Consider the following 21,014-nt stretch of genomic DNA (forward strand, 5'->3'; position numbering starts at 1 on the left):
TATCTAGAATATATATTTAAAAGTTTTCTTTACAACAATTTTGATTCAAAAGCCCTCAGTTTATATTACCATATCAGAAAGCCTTTAATACGGTAAAATCCCCAAAATAGCTTCCTGCCACCCCATCCAGAGGGTTTCTATTTATTATTAGACCTGGAATGCAGCTACACATGAGAATTTATGGCTGGGGGAAGCTGCAATAGATTTTCCAAGAAAAGCCAGGGCAACATGATACTGCCTGCCACAGTGGTCAGTAAGTTGATGATGTTCTTGATACGCTGCCTAGCAAGGAAGCTTCTTCCAGCCCTTCAGTTCAACTGAAGAATTATTCTCCCTTCAGTCCTGTTCCAGCAATGAGAACTGCAATTTGCTGTAACCTCAACCACCATCGAATTATGCTTGATTGTTTCTGCCTCCAGTTACATCAGCTGCACACTCATGTAACTCCCGACCCTCATCAGAATTACTCCTGAGTTTCACTAATGTAAGCATAAAAAGATCAAGCCCTTAGGGGAGGAAGGGTAGATAGGGAAAACAAATCTTAACTCTCTCATTTTAAATATTTGCTTTGCTACATGATACAATGGCTCCAATCTCTGCTTCCAACAAAAGCTTAGCCAAGGGAATAACAGCCTGAAGGCCTTATCAATGTATGCACTGCAGAAGGGTACTGTCTGATCATTTCACAATGTCCAGACATGAAGGGTGACTGCTGCATTGTCAGAGAGCAGAAAGAACTGAAAACAGAGAAAAATACATTACTGCAGCCTTAAAGTACACAATAAAGCACTGTTCTTCCTGATAATTACAGTAAGTCTACAAATTCAGAGACCACAGATGTGTTCTTATAAATGAAAAACTTCCAATAGGGAACAGATATGTACACAAATTAAGAACAAAGGACACAGATTAGTTCAGAGTAGCAGATTTAACTGCACAGCCTCCAAAACTACAAAACTTTGGCACGCCTCCTACAATCAATAGCAAATCAAAATACATCCCTTGACAATAAGATTACCTTGGCTTACAAGGTGTTCAAGCCACTGCTCCAGAACGTGGATCAGTTTACAGGTCATTTAGCATACATATACCCACATTAAACGCACATATCTGTTAACACCTACTTTTGCTTAAAAAGTTAGAGAACTTGATACACTCTAAGGAAGTTACAGTCTCCTTTGCATATCCTAGAAAGGTTTTAATATTACTTCATTACACTGCAATCAGATCATATTTTAGATGTCAGGCACTGTCACATCCCGTATTAGCAATGGCATGGGGAAATGCCAGGGAACGTACCGAGATTGTTAGCAAGCAATGGTGAAGCACACGGAAGCTGGCCCTCTTCCATCTCCTTCAGAACTGTTCTAGCAACCCAAAATCATGGTGGCTCACTAGGTTACAGGAGGTGGTGCAAGAAGGAAAAAGCATCATCATCTTAGCAAATGAATTAATAAGCTTTTGAAAGTACTTAAAAGTACTCAATACAAACACTCTCTAACTTCGTATGTAAACAGTAAATTGTATAGTTAGTACACAATTCCTTACCTTCATTTTGACATATTACAATCGAATGCTACTGAACAGTCCTTTTTTGTATCAGAAGTGATTCCCTTTTCCTCTTTAAATGAAATTTCTCCCCATCTGTTGCCTACACATGAAACCAAACTAGAAGATGCATTCCGGGAGCACACCTAATGGGAATTTGGTCTACAGGGCAGAACAAGATCTAGTCTGCATAAAACCTCTGAAATGCACACAGTGTGATGAGGGTTCCTAAGCACCACTTCATTCTACAAATTTCCTCCTACTGGGCTGCATTACTTACCAAGGTACATATAGCTCTATATATGCACAGCTGGTGAGGTGACTTGGAAGGAAAGGAATATAATGACTAGATCTTTATCTATATAAAGATATCAATTATATTTGCTCCAGCGGTAGCACAAATTTACCCAGATGTAAAGAACATTAAAAGTTTAATAGTGTTTGCATTTCTCAATCAAATCTTTTCAAACACACCAACACTTACGAGTGAATAGGCTTACAGAAAACATTTGAAACAGATCACTTTTTTCCAAATAAAAATTAGCATATGACAATTTATATTCTAAGACTTCAAGATTTTTTAACAGACAATCTAATCTGTCAAACGTAGTTTAATAGCAGCCATCAGCAGAGGTGACCTCAGCTGCAGTACGGCTATGAGAATTCCACCCATACAGACTAGCTATGTGATGATGCAGGCACTGAGAAGCTAAAGGGACTGGTTGAAACAGACTTGGATTTAAGTTCAGAAAAGCATCTCTTTGTAGTTCAGCATGAAGCAAACCTCTGTAATATTCAGCCTCACCATAGGGGAATTACAAAGCCAACTAAGCATATTTCCTAATAGACTTTCTGGTTTTATATTTTTCCCAGGAAACACTTTTTTAGAATTAAATCAAGAACAAATATTTTTCCCTCTACAGAAGGTGTCTCTGTTCCTCCAATTAACCTCCAAAGGGAATCCCAGCTTTACTCTGAAACCAAACAAGGATGGAACAGAAAGCACAAAGGTATAAAACCTCTGTCTTGCAGCTCTCCACGGGAAAGAATAGAGTGGGATAGGAGTACTAGAAAACCTGAACACATTTCAGCATTTACAACTTCTAATTTATCTTTCTGACTAGAGTATTCAAATAATGAACCACATTGCTAAAAAATGACTAGCTTTCTTTTTTAGAAACAGCTTTCCGTCCTTTGCAAAGTCTACATATTTTAATGTTTGGTATTTTTAGACATGGAAACATGCATATTTATGCAGGTTTAAACTATGCTAAAAATAAGGTCACATGAAGGCTTCATAAAGGAAAAAGATGCACAGAAGCCACAGGGAATGTGAAAAAGTGCAATAAACTGGCCTCTTGGTTTGCACCACCCCTAGCCAGCTCATTTGCTAGATGATCAGAATCTCAGTGTTAGAACAATCAGAAAAATAATTGCAATCCCGTTAAATCAGTAAAATCCTCCAAACACCTTAACACTGCTATAACTGCAGTGGTAGCAACCCTTGACAGCTCAGCAATTGCTGTCATTACCTCCAGATAATACCATGTCAGAAGTAACACGATATATAGTTAATTCATGCTCTCTGACAAGGCACCAGTAAATATAATCAGGCACAAAGTCAGACATCCAGCTTCATTTCCTCTCTCTGCGCCCACTCCTACAAATGTTTAACTTAACACAAGCAAAGAGTCTTGTTGAAATCAGTGGATACTCCTAATGGATAAAATTAAGTATTTAAACAATTCTCTGCAACCCTAAACTTTTATCAGCTTTTTGTATTTCCTACTGTATGCTAAATGATTGCCAAATAAGGCAGCTTTACTATGCGAACAAATTTGTTATTTCTGCCATAGCTATACAGCTTCTCAACAATATATGGAAATAATTTTACAGATCTGGTGCTGGAATTGTTATATTTGGCATCATTTTGTCCATCCGCTGACATCAACTGAAATCAGTTTTATTTCTGCTTTTTTTTCCAGGCTTCTCCTGGTTTGTCACAAGCCATGTTCCCTTCTGGCTTTGTGCACCAACTTGCAGGTGCAGAACCCTGCAGCCTTGAATGCAAACTGGTGGGACACATCATGGTTTTTAATATTAGGAATTTCCTTTTAATCTGAGGGTAACCAAACCTTGGATGAGAGGCTCAGTGAAGCTGTGGAATTTCCATCCTTGGAGATACTCCAAACGCAACTGGACAAAACTCTGAGCAACTTGCTCTAAGCTGGCCCTGCTCTGGGGCTAGATCAGGCGACTTTCAGAGGACTCTTCCAACCTACATAGTTCTGTGGTTCTGCAGCTGGGATCTAGCCCATACACACTACAGTAGCTTTCAAGACCTTTTGCTCATGGGAGTTCTGCACTTCCCCTAGCATCACTCATTCCAGATAGGGAAAAATCCTAAGGTGGAACAACTCCAGTTGTGCGCACCCTTATTATTAAGACACACTGACTTGAATGGCTGATTCACAGGTAATCCACTGAAGAACCTACATGTCAATAGATAAGGCTACTAGAAATACCAGATTTTTTTTCCCCGATGAGAAAAAGGAATACCTGTTTAGTGGATCCCCACCCACAGGCCAAGCTGTTGCCTTGCTGGGCTCAGCACAAAGCCGGCAGCACGCCTTGCCACAGACAGCTCACTGAGGCTTCCCCATCTATCCGCCGGCGCTGCACGCCTTCACACCTCGACTGGTCGCCTGGACCGGCTGCTTCTCCCACACAGGCAGGCTGGCCCCCGCCCCGCACCTGCACGACGCCTCCACACGGAGGCTGAGCTCCGAACCGCCCGCCCGGATGCGCGAAACCACCGACAACGGCCACAACGGCCACCACCCTCGCGCAGACCCGCCACGCGGCAGCACCGCCACGCCTAGAGGTGGCGCATGCTCAGTGGAGCCCCTGCCCGCAGCCCCGGGGCGGGGCGGGGGGAGGGGCGGCTCCCTACCGGGCGGGGGCGGGAGCTTCCCGTTCCGCTGGAGCCGCTGCTTCCGGGTTAGCGGCGCGCGCAGCCCACGTGGGGCCCGGCAGGGAGCGGCGCGGAGCCAGGTCGGTGTCGGGGACCGGGACCGGGACCGGGACCGGGACCGGGATACGTGTCGCTGCGGGGCGTGTCACCGCCTGCCGCGGTCCCGCTTCTTCCCCGGCTTGGCTGGGCCCGGCGCATCCCTACGTGTGTGCACCCCCGAGGGGCAGCTGGCAGCGGGGCCTGCACGGGGAGCGGGGCGGGGGGGGAGAGAGACGGCATGTCTCCGTGCAGCTGCTTTATCCGCGGGCCTGCTTTGGTTTTCTTTCATTAGGTTTCTTTGGAGGCTCCTTCCCTCGCAGCACGAAGCTATGACGTCCCTGGCGGAGCAGCTGAAGCGGCTGGCGCTTCCCCAGAATGATCCCAGCCTCCTAAACCGCAGCGAAGTAGCATCACTGCTGTTCAGTTGCAAGGAAGCTGCTAGTATTGACAGGGACACGTTTTTTGCAATCGGTGAGTTCAGCTGTTTAGAGGCCAGTGATTCTAAAAATCATCTATCGAGAAAAACAGCTGGAGAAAGATAGATGGGAAAGGCAAACCCATATTCAAAAAAGGCCAAAAGGATAATTCAAGAAACTGCAGGCTAGTCAGCATCACTCCAGTCCATGCGAAAATCATGGAGCAGGTCCTCTTGGACCACATTTCTGGGCACGTGAAGGGTAAGGTGATTGGCAAGAGTTGGGGGCCCCAGGGTGGTCAAGGGCTGGAGAATTTGCCCTGTAAGGGGAGGCTGGTTGGAGGAACGTCTCTGGTCTCATTCAGTCTGGAGATGAGAAGGCTTTGAGGGGTCTAATAGGAGCCTGTCAATACCTATGAGGAGGTTTCAAGATGATGGGTCAGGCTGTCCAGAGGAATGCATGGCTGGAGGACAGGAGACAATGGGCATAAGTTGAAACAATAGAGGTTCAAACTGGATATAAGGAAAAACTTTTTCACCATGAGGACAATCAAGCAGTTGAACAGGTTGTCCAGGGAGGTTGTAACTCTCCATCCTTTTGAAAACCCCACCTGAATAATGCCCTGAGCAACCTGGTCTGATTTCAGGGCTAACCCTGCTTTGAGCAGGGCCTTGGACTAGAGATCTCCCAAGGTCCCTTCCAACCTGAATTCTGTGATTTTGTGAAAACATGCTGATGCCCTGCTCTTTGGTAACATTATGGCCACAAATAATGTAAAGTGGGAGAAGCCATTGCTATGTTGGCACACTTCAAATCCTTTGTGCTTATCTCTTTCCATTTTTGTATAGAACTTTACCCAGGAATGTGATACTTCTTGAATAAGAAAGCTGTTTTCTAAAACCAGAAAGATTGATATCCTATATTGATTTTAAGTAACAAGATTGTAGATATGGGTGTCTTTGATGCAACACAGAGTATTTTTTAGTTTCTTAAATAGTTACTATAGAACTGCTGCATATAATCAATTATTTCTTCCGTATTTCAGCCAGCTGCCTGGTTTCTTTATTTCAGCTGAAATTGTCTGCTTTGTGCTTAGCCATTCATATTTACAAGCTTGTGTAAAATAAAGAAATAGTTCCAATGCGTCTCCAGTGGTGTACATGGAATATTGTATTTGAATTTATTCAAAGAGGTACCTTTGCTTGCTTCATCAGTATAAAATCATAGAATAATTTTGGCTGGAAGGGACCTCTGAAGGTCAGTTGGTACTAGCCCAACTGAGCACAGGGCTAGTTAGCACAGGTTGCTCAGGCCTATGTTCGGCTGAGTTTGAGGATGGAGGTTTTATGGCCTCTGATCCAATATTGTGCCTCTGATTCTGTGTTTGACCACCTGAGTGTCTAAAAAAAAAAAAATCAATCCATACATTGTCTTGGAATTTCTTGTGTTCCAGCTTGCATATGTTGCCTCCCATCCTTCCATTGCACATCTCTGAGAAGAGTCTGGCTTCATCTTCTTGACAACCTACACTATATCCCATTAAGTAGTTGCAGATGGCAGGAAGATTTCCTTTTGACGCTCTCTTCTCCAGGCTGAACAAACCTCGTTCCTCCTTTTCCTTGTATGTTATTTTCCAGTCCCCTGACCATCTTAATGTTCCTCTGCTGGACTCACACCCATATGGCAATGTTTTTCTTCTACTGATGAGCTCAAAATTGTACACAGTACTCCAGATGCAATCTCACAAATGGAGGGGACAGTTCAGCTCCCTCAGCCTGCTGGCTACGCTCTCGCTAATAAAGCCCAGGATGCCGCTGGCCTTCATTGCTACAAGAGCGCACTGCTGATACTTGTTCATGTTCTTTTTCTTTGTCAGTTAAGAAATACTTTTAAGTGTAGCAAAAGTTTTGGTCTTAGACGTGTTTACTGTTTGGTTTGGTTTGCTTAGTGAGGATGACGTATACCTGTATAGCGAAGAAGTTGGGTATGCCAGTGAGGAGGTAGGTGGGTAGGACTGGTGAATAAAACTGTTGCATTTAAAGCATTCTTCCATTTTTTTCCACAGGATGCACTGGCTTAGAAGAGCTGATGGGGATTGATCCTTCATTTGAAGTGTTCCAGTCCAGTTTGTTTAGTTCCACGTCCAAAGGCCTGGAACGCAGTGTTCAGTCTAAAGCAGTAAATCAGCAGCTGAATAAGAATATTTCATTGTTCCTGATTCATCTGTCCCCTTACTTTATGCTTAAGCCAGCCCAGAAGTGCCTTGAATGGCTGATTCACAGGTAATCCACTGAAGATCCTACATGTCAATAGATAAGGCTACTAGAAATGCCAGATTTTTTTTCCCCGATGAGAAAAATTTTTCATAATATTACTTTAGTTTTCTGAAAATAGAGGTTAAAATGTTAAAAATATCCATTTGAGCTTAGTCTTTATGGGGCCAGATGTTCTTCTTTGCAATTAGATTTTTGTCTTTTGATAAATTCCTGTGAAAATTTTGATCTGTCATGGTATTCTATATAAAAGCAATTCTTCCCTTGCCTGGCTTTCACCAGATTTGCCCAGCTCTAGCCATGTTACAGAGGACCTAGAGAGGCATTTATGTAATATGCTTTTAGAAATGGGCTGTGTAAAATAGCTGATTTTCAATATTAACTGTGCACCATGAATAGCATGCCCTTGTATTACAACATGAGCTAAGTATTCTTATTTCAAGGTTATGTAGGAAGGTGTGAAGAAAAAAAACCAGAAGTATTTTATGAAGTGATGTTGTAGTTATTTATATAAATTAACCTATCCAGATGCAGAAAGTGTAATATTTCACGTCATGAAAGAGTGGGCGATTTTGTTGATACAACCTTTGAATCACAATTTTTTAATATATGTATTATACTGAAATTCATACTAGATTATTGTAATGTCTGGTTTAATATTGAAATCTATGAAGAAGAAACTAAGGTCATCTTAAGCCCTGTAGGGACCTAAAATTATTGAGAGTGAGCAAAAAAATTGCTAGCACTGTTTCTCTTCTCTAGCACATACAGGCTAGTGGCCACCTTGGGATTCTGGACTGTAGGTGGACCAAATGTCTGATTCAGTATGACCATCATCTCTCGTCTTGCTTAAAAGCGAGTAAACCAGGTGGTCTGAGAAGAACGTGGCTGGGTCTTTTTTTTGGACTTCCACATAATTTTTAACTGTATATATATGTTTTTTCCTTAGGTTTCACATCCATCTCTACAATCAAGATAGTTTGATTGGTTGTGTTCTGCCATATCACGAGACTAAACTATTTGTGAGAGTTATTCAACTTTTAAATATAAAAAGCCCAACTCATAAATGGCATTGGATGGATCCAATAAGGGTAAAGTATTTAACAGATGCAAGTTGGGAGAAACATGAGGGACTTTATTAATAATATCTTGACTCTGTTACTAGGTTAATGAATATGGTCCACCTGTTCATGTGGTTAGTTGTAGAACTGTACTGAAAGATTTAATTGCAGGGATGGAGCCTGGATGCCCACCTGTTGTTTCTGCTATCTTTCTTGAAATATAAAGCTAATTATAAAAAGCTTTGATTGTAATTACTCTTTGTTTTGGAAAAGTTAAAGTATGCTTTTAAGGTGCAAGTATTTGCTGCTGCTAGGAAGATATGTCGATTACTAAAATATATGTTTATTTGAATATAGATGATATGTAATGCTCTTCATCATCTGTCTTAATGTAGATACAAACAATTCCAGAGAGGTGTGTGGGTTTCCATTACTTATTTCGATTTAAATGGTGTTAACTGATCGGTAGGATTAATTTACAGATTATATTAATTTTTACTTTGGGTGCTTCACTTTACCCTTGAGTGTTCTAATTTTACTTTTTCCACCATGTAAAGAAACCTGGAGTCCCTCTGGCAAGGGGTACTGTCATTACACACTGCTACAAAGACCTGGATTTCATGGATTTCATCTGCAGGCTGGTGGCAAAATCTGTGAAGGTTGTTCATTTTTTCTAGAACATTATTTGTTTGTTGTCACTTGGTTTTCCCCATCTTTGTATTTGTGTAGTATTATGCTATTTACTAATATTTTGAACTACATATCAAGTAGTAAAACGACTCATTTATTAGTAAACAATATGCAAATTTCTTTTCTTATTATTTGTATAGATGACAGTCTATCAGAAATTCTTGTAAGGAAGTGGCGGAGAACCAATGAGCCATGACAAAACAATTTGGCAATACTGTGTTACTTAAAGATACTGTATTGCTTCAAGTACTTCATTGTCTTATTTCTTTTATACAGTCATTCCTGCTATTAGTTTGGAACTGTGCTTTGAATTTGGGTATCTCTTTTGGGGGTTGTCCTGGGTGTTTTAAACGTACATCTTCAAATATTAATGAGAACTTAAAACTGAGAATGTTAGAAGGTGAGCGGATTTTTTTTTTCTTCAGTTAATGTCAAATAGAGAACTAGTTTTATAGTCTCAGAAGGGTAAGACGTACGACAGTTCCAATTGTTTAGAGAACTAGAATGCATGTACTGTCAAACTAAGCAAAGCACACACAATAACAGGGTTTGTTCACAGATGTAGTAGGGGGTGTTAAACATATACCAGTCAGCTTCTTGGCTGTCCAGTTCTCAGTCTTGAGCATTACACCAAAATCACAAGTGATTTAGATTACCTTATTATGATAAACTACAGTAGCTGAGGAATAGCACCATTTCCTTCTACCTTGTCTGCAAGGGGGAGCGGTAACCTCTGGTGAGGGTTACTGCTAGGAGGAGGTGATGACTTAAGTTGTGCCAGCAGGAGCTGGTAGAGCTTACATGCTGGAGTTCTGAGATTTTGCTGGTTTGGGGGGAAGCTGTATGTGCGTTTCCACTTTTCCTGATGTCTGAACAACTGATTTTCCTGTGATCCAGGTCTTTTCAGAGTGTCCTGGCAGCTCAGCTCAATTGAGAGTTCTTCTTGTGTTTTATGCCTCCACCATTGTATCAGCTCTTGGAGCTGCAGAGAAGATAACAGACACTATAGTCTCTATGCTGCTCCCTTACATCCAAAAGGTACATGAAGCTTTGTTTTCCTTCCTGTGTGATGAAATGTGCTGTGTGCCCTATAACGTTTAAGAGGGACATTCTATGTGACATACATCATACCACTCTTAGCCTGCTTTGAAACATCATGCAGGTGCAGGTCCATGAATAGTAATGTTTTTTCACACCTCAGATGAGCACTTTAAGAATTCTGTTTCCTACTCTGCATGAGGATTGGAGCTGTGAGAAATGGATACACAGTTTTAATGAACCTCTTTGCCTTAGAGACTTATCATGCCAAACAACGAGGAAATGGAGTCAGGGTGGATAGCCTGCTTTAATATCCTCTTTCCTCCAGGATTGTTGCTCTATTAATGAATGTATCTCCTCTATGTGTGCACCCTGTGTGATAGCTTTTTCTTCTTGAAAGTTGAGTTTATAGATCCCTTGAAAGTTAACACATGGAGAAGAAGGTAATGTGATTCCATGGATGTCATAATGAAAATGATTTTTATGTTAAGGTGCTCTTTTTTTAATTTGTGTGTGTTAAAAATCCACGTTTGTCTCTTTTCCTAGGGCTTGAAATCCTCTATACAGGATTACAGAGCTGCAACATACATGATAATCTGCCAGATCACAGTAAAAGTGACAGTGGAGACTTCCTTGGTGCATTCCTTGATGTTACAGATAAGCAAGACATTATCTAAAGTGCCCTCATTAGTCAGGGACGGGGTGGCATGCTTGAACCTACTTCTGCAAACTCAGAAAGGAGACAAACTTGGGAAAAAGTAAGTCTACATGAATTGAGTTTTCCCACTTTTTAAAAGCTCAGACTGTACTTTGATAATTTGAATTTTTTTATCCTCGTCATTAAAGGGATACTTTCCTATCAGAAATTTTGGTAGTTGACATTTCAAAGGGCTTGGAAGTTTCTTTGGCTTACTTTGAAAATTTGTATGCTTGCTACAGCTAAGGAGTCTCAGTGGTGCAAGTCTGTCATCTTTTGGTCCCTCTCCTGCCACTTCCCTCAGTAAAGGATTGCTGTCAATGTGCAAAACTGAACCTGGCCAGTAAGAGGTTTTTTTGAAAGTGGGAATCCTGGAAAAGAAGCCAGCATAATAATGGTAGTGCAAATTTGAGGTTATTTGAATAGCTTGGAAAAAAGAAGTTCTGTCCCTTCAATGGAAGGGCTTTGAATTCATATAGTTTGACACCTGAAGTGTAAGTGCTTCTATACCACCACTTCTTTGGTCCCACAAGTCAGGTGTTCTTCTGGAAGTACATGTAGTATTTCAGTCCCATCGATCTGTCTGCCCTGCCCTGATACAGTTAGCTAGTGCTGTTAACGTGCAGTTGAACACGGTGATAGAAGTCCTGCATGCTACAGGGAGTTTGCTTGCTGGCAGAGAGGTTAGCGTGGGTATTCCCATAGAATAAATCTTTGCTGGGCTAAGTGCAGTGATTACCTTCCAGATACTCGAGCACAGTCATAGAAGAGGAAAATGGGTTAAAAGCTAAGGTGTGGGGAAACTAAGGAGAGGCATGCTTGATGCATTATGCAGTATCCAGCCAGGTGGCTGTTAAAGGAGACAAGATGAGAGAAACTTTTTATTAGCAGGAAGGGAAATTGCTTCCACTCTCTTTTAGGATCTCCTGTCATTGAGCTATTATTTCTCCTCTCTTCCTTTTGCGGCTGCTGGGTAATAGATATGCTCCTTGCAATGTGAGGATATCTCTTCATGCAATCCATACGAGTATTTTTTCTTGTACTACCAACTTCTCAAAAACATAGGTATGTTTGCTGTGCTATTGCAGCAGCTGTGCTCAACATGACTGGCAGTACCCTGTTTTCTTCTTGGATATTAAATGCGCCAGTAAACCTCTAGCAATAAGGAAGTGAAACCCTTTGAATCTTTTCAGCATTTGTTTACAATGAGGCTGTTACCTGATGCTGAAAATTGAATCCTTAGGAAGTCTGCATGATTTGAAAGTGTTAGTAACGCAGATGAGCATACATTTTTTTTTTTTTTTATTTCCCTGTTCCATTGTGCAGGCCGTTTAACTATCTGTGCAAAACCCCAGAACTGGTAACACTTTTGCAAGGCCTTTCAGCAGGCTATGATATCTCTCCTCTTCTGCGTTACCTGTTGCCTCACCTTGTTTGCACTGTCATGAAAAGTGGTATGGGTAAGTTAGCATACATTTTTACAATTTTGTTGAGTCTTAAGGACAGATGGCTGTGGTTAATGTCGTAGCTGTGTAATTTTAGTTGCGTCTGCCATTAAAACTGCACCAATACATGTGAAGACCTGATCGAGCTTTTGTGTGTGTGTTGCTTTTTGTTTTTCCAGGCCCTACAAAGGAGGATATTTTAGGCATTGTTTTATCTATATTGCTTTCATTTAGATGTTGATTTGCAGTATTTCAGCTGTAACTTAATTGTGATGTATGAAATTTCTGACTCTTAGAGATGTATTGTAGTACTGCAAAATCATTTTTAGGTAGATTACATGTACTCCATATGTAGTTTAAGTAGTGGAGATCTATGTTTACCTGATGAATTAAATGTGCCTGGGAACAGTCTGGGACAGCAAGAGTGACTGGCATGCAGTAGTAGCCTGTGTCTGCACTAGTAAGTCTGTTTGCACCGTGGACTTGTAACTGCCGAATCATGACTGGGAAAGCTCTTTTGTTGAAAAGGTCCAGATTCACGCCAGGGAATGCTGGAGGGAGTTGCCGGCACAGGTTGTGGTAGCAGGTCTGGAACGTTCCAAAGCATACTTGAATTTATTGGTAGCAATACAGCCTTTGGCATTTTAATGACATTGGTATAAAGCATTGCTAGCAGCTCACAGAGAGTTAGTGCTAGTGATCAATGAACGTTGTGGTCTTCAAGTTGTGTGCTTGGTTCACTGGATGATGATGCCGATGATGATGCCTGTATAAGGTCTTAGCTTCAATCAGTATGAGGGCGATATTCTCAAACTGTTGTTCATCTTTTATGATAATGCATTGTCCTTAGAGGAACAAGAAGAATCTGAGGAGACAGAGAATCAGATTTACATCAGACATCTTGAAGCTATTCTTCAGACTATACCACTGGAAAAGGATTTAGATCACCTGTTGGCTTCGTGAGTTAACTTCGATTATTTTTCTTCTGCAGTACTACAGTCATTTCTGGCTTAATAACAACTAATTCCTGACAATGGCATTAGCATTACATGAACATGTTTTTCTGAGTTCATAAATTAACTCCAAACCTGGATTTTGAAACTGAAACATTCAGTAATCCAGAAAAGCCATGCTTTTAGTACTTGTGGGAGTACCTGTGGGACAGAGTGAAACTTCAGGCCAGGACCAAATCTGTACTTGCAATAAGTAATGCATATTAATCCTAACCTGTTTAGCAGTGTGCTTTATAACATTAATGAAAACTGTACTGTCCAAAAAATGATGGCTTTTTCTTTTGTTTGTAATTTTAGCAAGTTTCTTGAAGAGTTTATCTCCTGTGGTACAGAGATTGAATCTAATCCCACCAAAATGGCTGCACTCAATCAAAAGATGCTTCCTCTTATCAGACTTCTTGAGAGAAAGTAAGTTCCATTTTTCTATGACAGCCCCACGATCTGTAGAGTGGTGATGTCAACTATGATCTTGGCTTATTGGGTGTAGTAAGCACAATATTCTTGCCCAAATATTACAGTAAAAATAACTGACTCCTAATCTTTGTCCAAATTTTATTTTACCAATCTATCCTTACATATTTTGTTATCACTGTAGTACATGGACACAGACCTACTGGCTTTGTACAGCTGTTTGCTGTGTAGCATGACCTTTTCTGCTCATTATTTATCCTAGTGGTCTGCATACTGTTCATCTGTGTAAAGACATAATGGTTGATTGCCTTTGCAAAGCTACTTAAAATAGCTGGTTCAGATGAGTGCGTGTGCATTCAGCTTCCTTGTATTTCTCTGTATTTCTCTAGTAAATATATGTTCTTCTGTAGTGCTCTGTGGAAAATGTTGGGGGGTTTGTCTGTTGGCAGGTATCCTAAAGCCTTAGACTCTGTGTTGGAGAAGTATCTGGAAGATTGCACAGATGAGGCTGACCAAAATCTTTTTCACCAATTTATTTCTCTTTCATTAAGCTGTGGCAAATACAAGGTAAGTAGAAGCTCAGTTTGTGATCCTAGCTCTTAGCTGGTTATACTGTCAGAAGGCTGATATTTTGGCAAAGTTCTACTCTCTCTTCCTCTTTCTAAACAAAATCTCTACCATTCCCACCGAAAAAAACCCCCAAACAACCAACCAACTTAAATGTGATGGGGGGGGCAGGGCTTGATCAAAACTGTGATGAAATCAAAAGCTATGATGAACAGTCATGAGTGTGAGCTTTTTTTCATGGTTAAAATTTATACATTTCCACTTGCCCTGATTGCTATCAGTAATTTTTTTCCTTAGGAACATGGCCACTACATATACTGTAGTGGTTGATAGTGAAAACATGGTGGTGCCCAGCAAGGCCTCATCTTACTTAAAGATTTTGTCAGTGTCAGAAGAGTCTGTTTTGGGAAAGTTGACAAAGAACTTTATCGCTCTTGAGAGAAGGTGGCTCGATCTTTTTTGTTGCATTGATTTTATGAGTGTTTACAGTCAGTAACATGGAAGAATAGAGTGACTACAGAGTTCTTCCTGTGCCATTTCTGAATAGCAATTGAAATTCAGCCTAACACAGAATAACCATGAGTCCAAGAGATCTGTCCAAGCAATTTATTATTAAAAGGTAGTTAGTATTATGGCTGTTGTTTGCAACGATCAAAAGACTGAAGCACTTAGAAGAAGATGATAACCTACATAAAGAAGTGCTTCATATAATTTTGTACTGATTTAACAAAGGTACAGATTCTGTGACTGAATAACAAGTGGATTAACAGAAAAACAAGGCATGCAGAACAAAGGCATGTGACTCTCTTCTAGATTTTAAGGTTCCTGAGATAAGTGCACGCAATTAGACTGGCAGGGATGCCTTTTTAACAGTTTCTATCTGTGCTCTGTCACACTGACATTGTCACTAGAGCTTTCTCAGAATCCTTAGATAAGTGTAGTGCTTTTCTAGGACAGAAAGGTGTCTGTGGCTTACTGTACTTTTCAAGCTATATTCCAAAAACTGTCCGCCAAAGTGAAGAAGACCAAATTTGAAACAGTTATACAACATCGTTGTTCTGTAATTGGCGCTTTTTGGGTCTGAATTATACAGGTTTTCTTCTAGTACAAAAAATTGCTGAAAGAATTTCTCCCATTATCCTTATATATACTTAAAGTATTTCAAACATGCAGTAAGTCACTCTGAAATCTGTATTTCAGTTTCTGGAAGACTCTGATACCTCCCTTCTGCTTAGTTTGAATCATCCTCAGCCAGCTGTGCGGGTCCTGGCTCTTCAGCATTTGAAAGATGTTATTGAAACATCAAAGGTTTGTGTCATGAATCTCTCACTTACAGAACTGACTTAACATATAATATCTTCAAAAAGCTGTTTGCCAGACATATCAGTGGAAGATGAGTGGTACATTAAACTATTCATATGTCATCCTCACTGTTTTTCATGGTGTTTTCAGTAAGCTTCCCGTATTCTGGAGTCTGGATGTAGTTCTTGTTTATTAAGCTGCTTGTAGTCTAAGATAAAAGCTAAGTTAATGGATACTTCTGGTTTTCTTTCTTTTGTTGTTGAAATTTAGTCTGCCTGTGAGGTTTAATTTAGATGATATTACTGCTTTTATTGTACTAGGATTCAGATATTTCATTAAAAGCCTGTAAATTGTGCTACCAGCAAATGACTTTTTTTTTCCTTTGGCTCTTTTTTTTCCTTCATTTTTTCAGGAAGGCTTTGATCAGTCTTTCATAGAAGAAGCAATTTTTGGTCGGCTCAAGGATGACAACAGAGATGTTGTAATGTCTGCTCTCAGTTCTTTGGAGGTAAGTGTGTATCTTTTGATATGTCAGGTGAGATTTTAGCTGGTCTTGAATATGTGTGTCTGGAATGTATTCCTTGTAATTGTCTTTCTTCTACTCATGTCTGTAGTGTATGGCTTTTGTCCTTTAACGGGATGAAGCAGCACAAATTTAGGAGGCTTGTGTTGTTTACTGCCTCACAATTCCTCCCCAGATTTCTGCTTCCTGATCTTTCCCAAAATGTTTGCAGTTAACCTGAATTTATTGATGGTTTTTTATGTAGCTACTAAAGCATATTTTAATCTTTGATTATTATTTGAAGTGTGCTTCCTGCTTATCCTGTACATTTTTCTATAAAAACGCAAGCCATGTTATCTGCCTTTTGGATGGAAAATGGTGCAGTGACAAGTCATTATGCTAGTGAGAAGAACTCAGTTGAGTTTTTCCATATGAGAGTCATTTGGTCAGTTGATAGTGGCAAAGTCCTAAACTCCAGCTCAGGTTTACTGGATAGGACTCTGGTATGCATTGTACCGATTGTTTCCAGCTAGAGTAACAATCTTTCTTTATTGCTTCTGCTAGTAGTAGTGGAGAATATTATTAGCAGTAGTATAATTGGTGTTGTGTGTTCATTCATTCTCAGTCACTAAAAAATAGGAATAGAAGCACGTGAGTGCTTCTTTAAACTTTAGTATCTTTTGTAAATGTGCCTTACATTTTTGTCATACAGATGCTATGTAAAGTAAAAGCAATTCTTATTTAATTATAAAGTGTTTTGCTTATTGTTTATCAATTTTACCAAACATTTCTGCATTCGATAAATTCTCCATACTTTAGCATATCAATAGGGCATACTGGGCAGCCTTATAACTTGTTTACCCTGATAATATTTTTATTACATGATCATCGATAGGAATGCAATTAGTGATGTTTGACCCCTGTATCCACTTGGTGTAGCAGATGCATTTTCCATTATGATATGGTAAATTATTTTGTATTTTATTATACTTTCATTTCTTTTTCTTGATTACTTTTCAGATTTTCAGGAAACAAGTCAATCCAGAAGTCGTAGTATCAAGTCTTTTGAACATCTTCCAGAGAGCTGATCTTTCAAAGGATGGAAAGTGGTATGTTTGTGCCTTTTTTCAGTCTGCATTCTTTCTGTATAAATTAAACTTTTAAAAAGTAACTCTAAAGAATACTTTAAAAACTGTTTTTCACTTCAAATACTTTTTGTTATGCTATATCTATGCTGAGTTACAGGAGAAATGTTCAATTATTTGCATACCATTTCCCATGAATTCCTTATTTGTTCTCACTGCTATTTGGATTCAGAAAATGGCCATGGAAAATGGAGAACAAATCAAAGAAATATTGCTGGTATGATTGAGCAATGGGTTTTCAACATGACTTGTTCTCTTTTAGGTACAAGGTCCTGGAGCGAGCAATAAAAATTTTAGTCAAAGAGGAAATTTTGAAAGAGAAAAAAGAACTACTAGATGAAGCAGTAATGCAGTTGTTACCTTTTATGGTAATCACTAATGCAAACTCAAAATCTTCAGATTGGAAAATGGCCATTTGTCTGTCAGAATCTGATCTCTGCTCCTTACACCCTTTACTGAAAGGTTGGCCAGAAGGTAAAGTGTTAATCCTAACTAATTTGGTAAAAGACAAATTGTGACAATTTAGGACGTCATCCTTATTGAACCTAAACACTTATTGAAAGAGACTGGCTGTCATTAACAAGCTATCATGCTGTGACTGTGAATGATTTCTTGAAAAAACCCTTTGAAAAGATGAAGAAATTGTCTAGTATGTTTCTGACTGTTTCTAAATATTATTGAGCCACCAGTGTTTTAATATGTGATTTGTATACCTAGATTGTCTGATTATTATTTTTTTCCTTGGAATAGCTCTTGAAGAGGCAATTAAATCTAGCAAGTCTGCAGAGTTGATTGGAATGGCCAACAAGAAAATGATTCTGCTGTTTTCTAAAAACATGACTTCAGGGGACCCTTCCTTACTATTGCAAATGGTATGTGTACCATGTTACCCTAAGCTTAAGAGATTTTACTTTCCAGGTGGTCACTGTAGTAGAATAAACGTGATATAGAAGAACTTTGTATGTGCTCTTCTTAGCATTAGTCTGCTATCATCAAGCTGCTAGGCAAATATATTGAATAACAAACCCCAATACAATCTAGATAAAACAGATTTCTACCTTAACATAAGGAAAAGAAGAAGCGAAGCTATTAACCTATTTGGACAGATGATTAGTGTAACTAAATTCCAAGAATTTTTAGTTTCCTGAAAAAAATTCTAGAGAATAAACAAGTGCACCTGTGGGTAGTTCGTAGAAGCAGATATTTGTGCATTCCCAGGTTCCAAAGAGTACCATTACAGCAGACAGTAACTTGTTACTGATGATAGAAGGTAACAAGGATTTAATTGGACATGCAAATGAAAAATGGTGTAAAGTCATAGTGAAGTTCTACTGTCTTACAGACTTTTTGTTGTTGTTTTTCCTCCACTCCCTTTTCTAAGGTGGATGATCTGATACTCGTTGCTGAAACGGAATCTGACAGTGTGAGACAGAAAGTAACTACTCATATAATTGGTTCAGTGCTTGTTCAGTGCTGCTGCAATACACAGATGAAGGAAAGTTATTTTTCAGTGGCTATCAGAGTCTTCGGTTTCTTGGATAAAAAAATAAAAAATCTCAGAGCTTGTGATCCTGCAGAGGTAAGACGTAAACAGTTTGGAGAGGGCATTTTCTTTGTAATGGAGAAATCTTTTTTTATTGGAGAACAAGAAGTTCAGAAACCTTGAGAAGGACTGAAAATCTCGCCTTCATTTCTTTTCAGAGCAAAAACACACCCTTGGCAGCAGTACTAGAAGCTGCCATTAAGAACTGCTCTTACATTTTACCACTCTAGTGAGTATGCGTTGAAAAATTAAGAACTCCAGAGCTTTAGGCTAGTATCTCACCAACTAATTCAGTGTTTCAGTGCTGTGGGCTTGGCACAAAGTTTGGGGCGTTTCTGCCAGCTACCCTGTGATGTCATTGTTTGGCTTAGGAATATCAGGGGTTTTAGTCATTGAGTAAAGGTTTTGCTGGCTTGTTCAATAGGGGAAAGAAGGAAATGCAGTTGAGTATGAAAAAGAGCTTATGCTAAGAACAGTTCCAGAGGAGGACCATGAAAATGGTCAAGAGAGCTGGAACACCTCTCCTATGAAGAAAGGCTGAGTTGGGGTTGTTCAGCCTGGAAAAGAGAAGGCTCCAGGGAGACCTTACTGCAGCCTTCCAATACTTACAGGGGGCATATAGGAAATATGGAGAGGGACTTTTTGCCAGGGCCTGTAGTGATAGGACAAGGGCCAATGGTTTTAAACTAAAAGAGGGTAGATTTAGCTTTGATATAAGGAAGAAATTCTTTACTATGAGGGTGGTGAGGCACTGGAACAGGTTGCCCATAGAAGTTGTGGATGCCCCATCCCTGGAAGTGTTCAAGGCCAGGTTGAATGGGGCTTTGAGCAACCTGATCTAGTGAAGGATGTCCCTGCCCATGGCAGGGGGGTTGGACTAGATGATCTTTGAAGATCGCTTCCAACCCAAACCATTCTATGATTCTATCATTCTATGAATTGCAGCCTCAAGCAAGTCCTTGCAACAATATTGAAAGTGTTGTCCCTGAATTTGTTGGGTTTTGGTTTATTGTGCAGCTCCATAAGCAGTTGTATTGATACTTGTTGGGGGGTAACGTGGAGGCGGAAGGAGGAGCCATCAGAAGGGCAGGAACAATGTTCAGAAAGAGTATTTCTGCATCTTTCTGCTACCTCTTTTTTTGCTTTATTTTTACGCATATTTCCCATTGGGGTTTTCTTGATTTATTTTGTTGTTGAAACAGTTTGTTCTCTTTTTCGTGTGTAAGAAACCCATGTGAGCAGGGCTGTGTTTCTGTGTGTGCACCCCCTCACACACACACATAGCAATACATGGTAATTAGTTATTCTGACCTCAGATTATTCCATTAAAGAGTTTTTATATATACAAATATCTGAAAGATAAGGATTATGTTGCTGGAACAGAGCTAGATGAAAGGATTAAATTTAATGTCCACAAAATGCTGTGAGTAACTCCTAATCCCTTTGAAGAGATTTTTTAGAGAGATTGGTATTTTACTGTTCTGTTACCTCACTTATGTACACTGTTAATTATGGTAGTAAGAGCTGGCATAGGTTTTAAAACTGCAGATGCAAGTTTAAATGTAAAATCAGAAATGTAATTCAGTTCATAAGGATACCTCTTTTGAGGTTGGAAATTAAATATTGCTGAATTTTAGTGCTAAATTTCTGTCTTCTGTTGCATGAAGTTGTGATAGTATACATTAAAATGAATTTTCATTCACAGGAAACTCCCCTAAATTGGTCTGTTGAAACAATAGAGGAAACTTTGGTGCCTAAGGACTTGTTAACTGCATATATAGAAAAGCTCAATAATGATCAGACTGCTCATGCAGAGGAGTCAGCTATGTTCCTGTTCTTATTGAAAAACTTCATTAATGGCCTAAAACCTCCTTTGTCCTTTTCAAAAGGTAGGTGTTAAGGTTTCAACTCTCTTTTATATCAGTGAGGTGAAAAAGGAAGGTTAATATTTTTTGTCTTCAGAATTTGTTGGAAACAAGCCTTGCCTCCCTAACCTTCTTCCTTTGTTGTTGAGATCTGTAAAGATTACTTGCTTCTGAACACGAAATCAGCCAAATGTATTGTCTTCTTTTAAGTAGAGATGTCTGTTTTCTCTTGGTTTCTGAAGGTGTTCAGATGCATCCACTGTGTCTTATTTATAACCTGTATTTTTTAGAGGAAACTTGGTGGAATCCTGAATCTCTGAATCAAGATAGCCAAGACTACCTGCACCTCCTTTTGGGGCTATTTGACCTACTTGTCTGTGGAGCTAGTGAGGGAAACAATGCTGTTCAGTACAGAGCATTGATGAATCTCTTACTCAAGGTATTATTTTTGCATTTGTTGCTCTGAATTATTAGTCATCAACTAT

The 21,014-nt window shown here is 39.7% G+C and overlaps 1 protein-coding gene across 2 annotated transcripts in view; it reads left to right on the forward strand.

Moving 5' to 3' along the window:
* Positions 1-4,886: 4,886 nt before the first annotated feature.
* HEATR1 (HEAT repeat containing 1) overlaps positions 4,887-21,014 on the forward strand; it is a 39,097-nt gene continuing 22,969 nt past the window's right edge. Inside the window, exons 1-18 of one of the 2 annotated variants that reach the window (XM_050895107.1) lie at positions 4,887-5,032; positions 7,043-7,259; positions 8,200-8,341; positions 8,869-8,970; positions 9,899-10,039; positions 10,586-10,797; positions 12,063-12,196; positions 13,032-13,140; positions 13,492-13,602; positions 14,055-14,172; positions 15,373-15,480; positions 15,887-15,982; positions 16,997-17,085; positions 17,384-17,595; positions 17,872-17,993; positions 18,503-18,700; positions 20,370-20,553; positions 20,820-20,968. In XM_050895107.1, the coding sequence (XP_050751064.1) occupies positions 4,891-5,032; positions 7,043-7,259; positions 8,200-8,341; positions 8,869-8,970; positions 9,899-10,039; positions 10,586-10,797; positions 12,063-12,196; positions 13,032-13,140; positions 13,492-13,602; positions 14,055-14,172; positions 15,373-15,480; positions 15,887-15,982; positions 16,997-17,085; positions 17,384-17,595; positions 17,872-17,993; positions 18,503-18,700; positions 20,370-20,553; positions 20,820-20,968 (2,586 nt within the window). In that variant the 5' untranslated portion in view covers positions 4,887-4,890. The remainder of the gene's footprint in view (positions 5,033-7,042; positions 7,260-8,199; positions 8,342-8,868; positions 8,971-9,898; positions 10,040-10,585; positions 10,798-12,062; positions 12,197-13,031; positions 13,141-13,491; positions 13,603-14,054; positions 14,173-15,372; positions 15,481-15,886; positions 15,983-16,996; positions 17,086-17,383; positions 17,596-17,871; positions 17,994-18,502; positions 18,701-20,369; positions 20,554-20,819; positions 20,969-21,014) is intronic. The other variant, XM_050895108.1, reaches the window with a different exon arrangement.

The sequence above is a fragment of the Gymnogyps californianus genome, chromosome 3, assembly GCF_018139145.2.
Source record: "Gymnogyps californianus isolate 813 chromosome 3, ASM1813914v2, whole genome shotgun sequence".
NCBI classification, from domain to species: domain Eukaryota; kingdom Metazoa; phylum Chordata; class Aves; order Accipitriformes; family Cathartidae; genus Gymnogyps; species Gymnogyps californianus.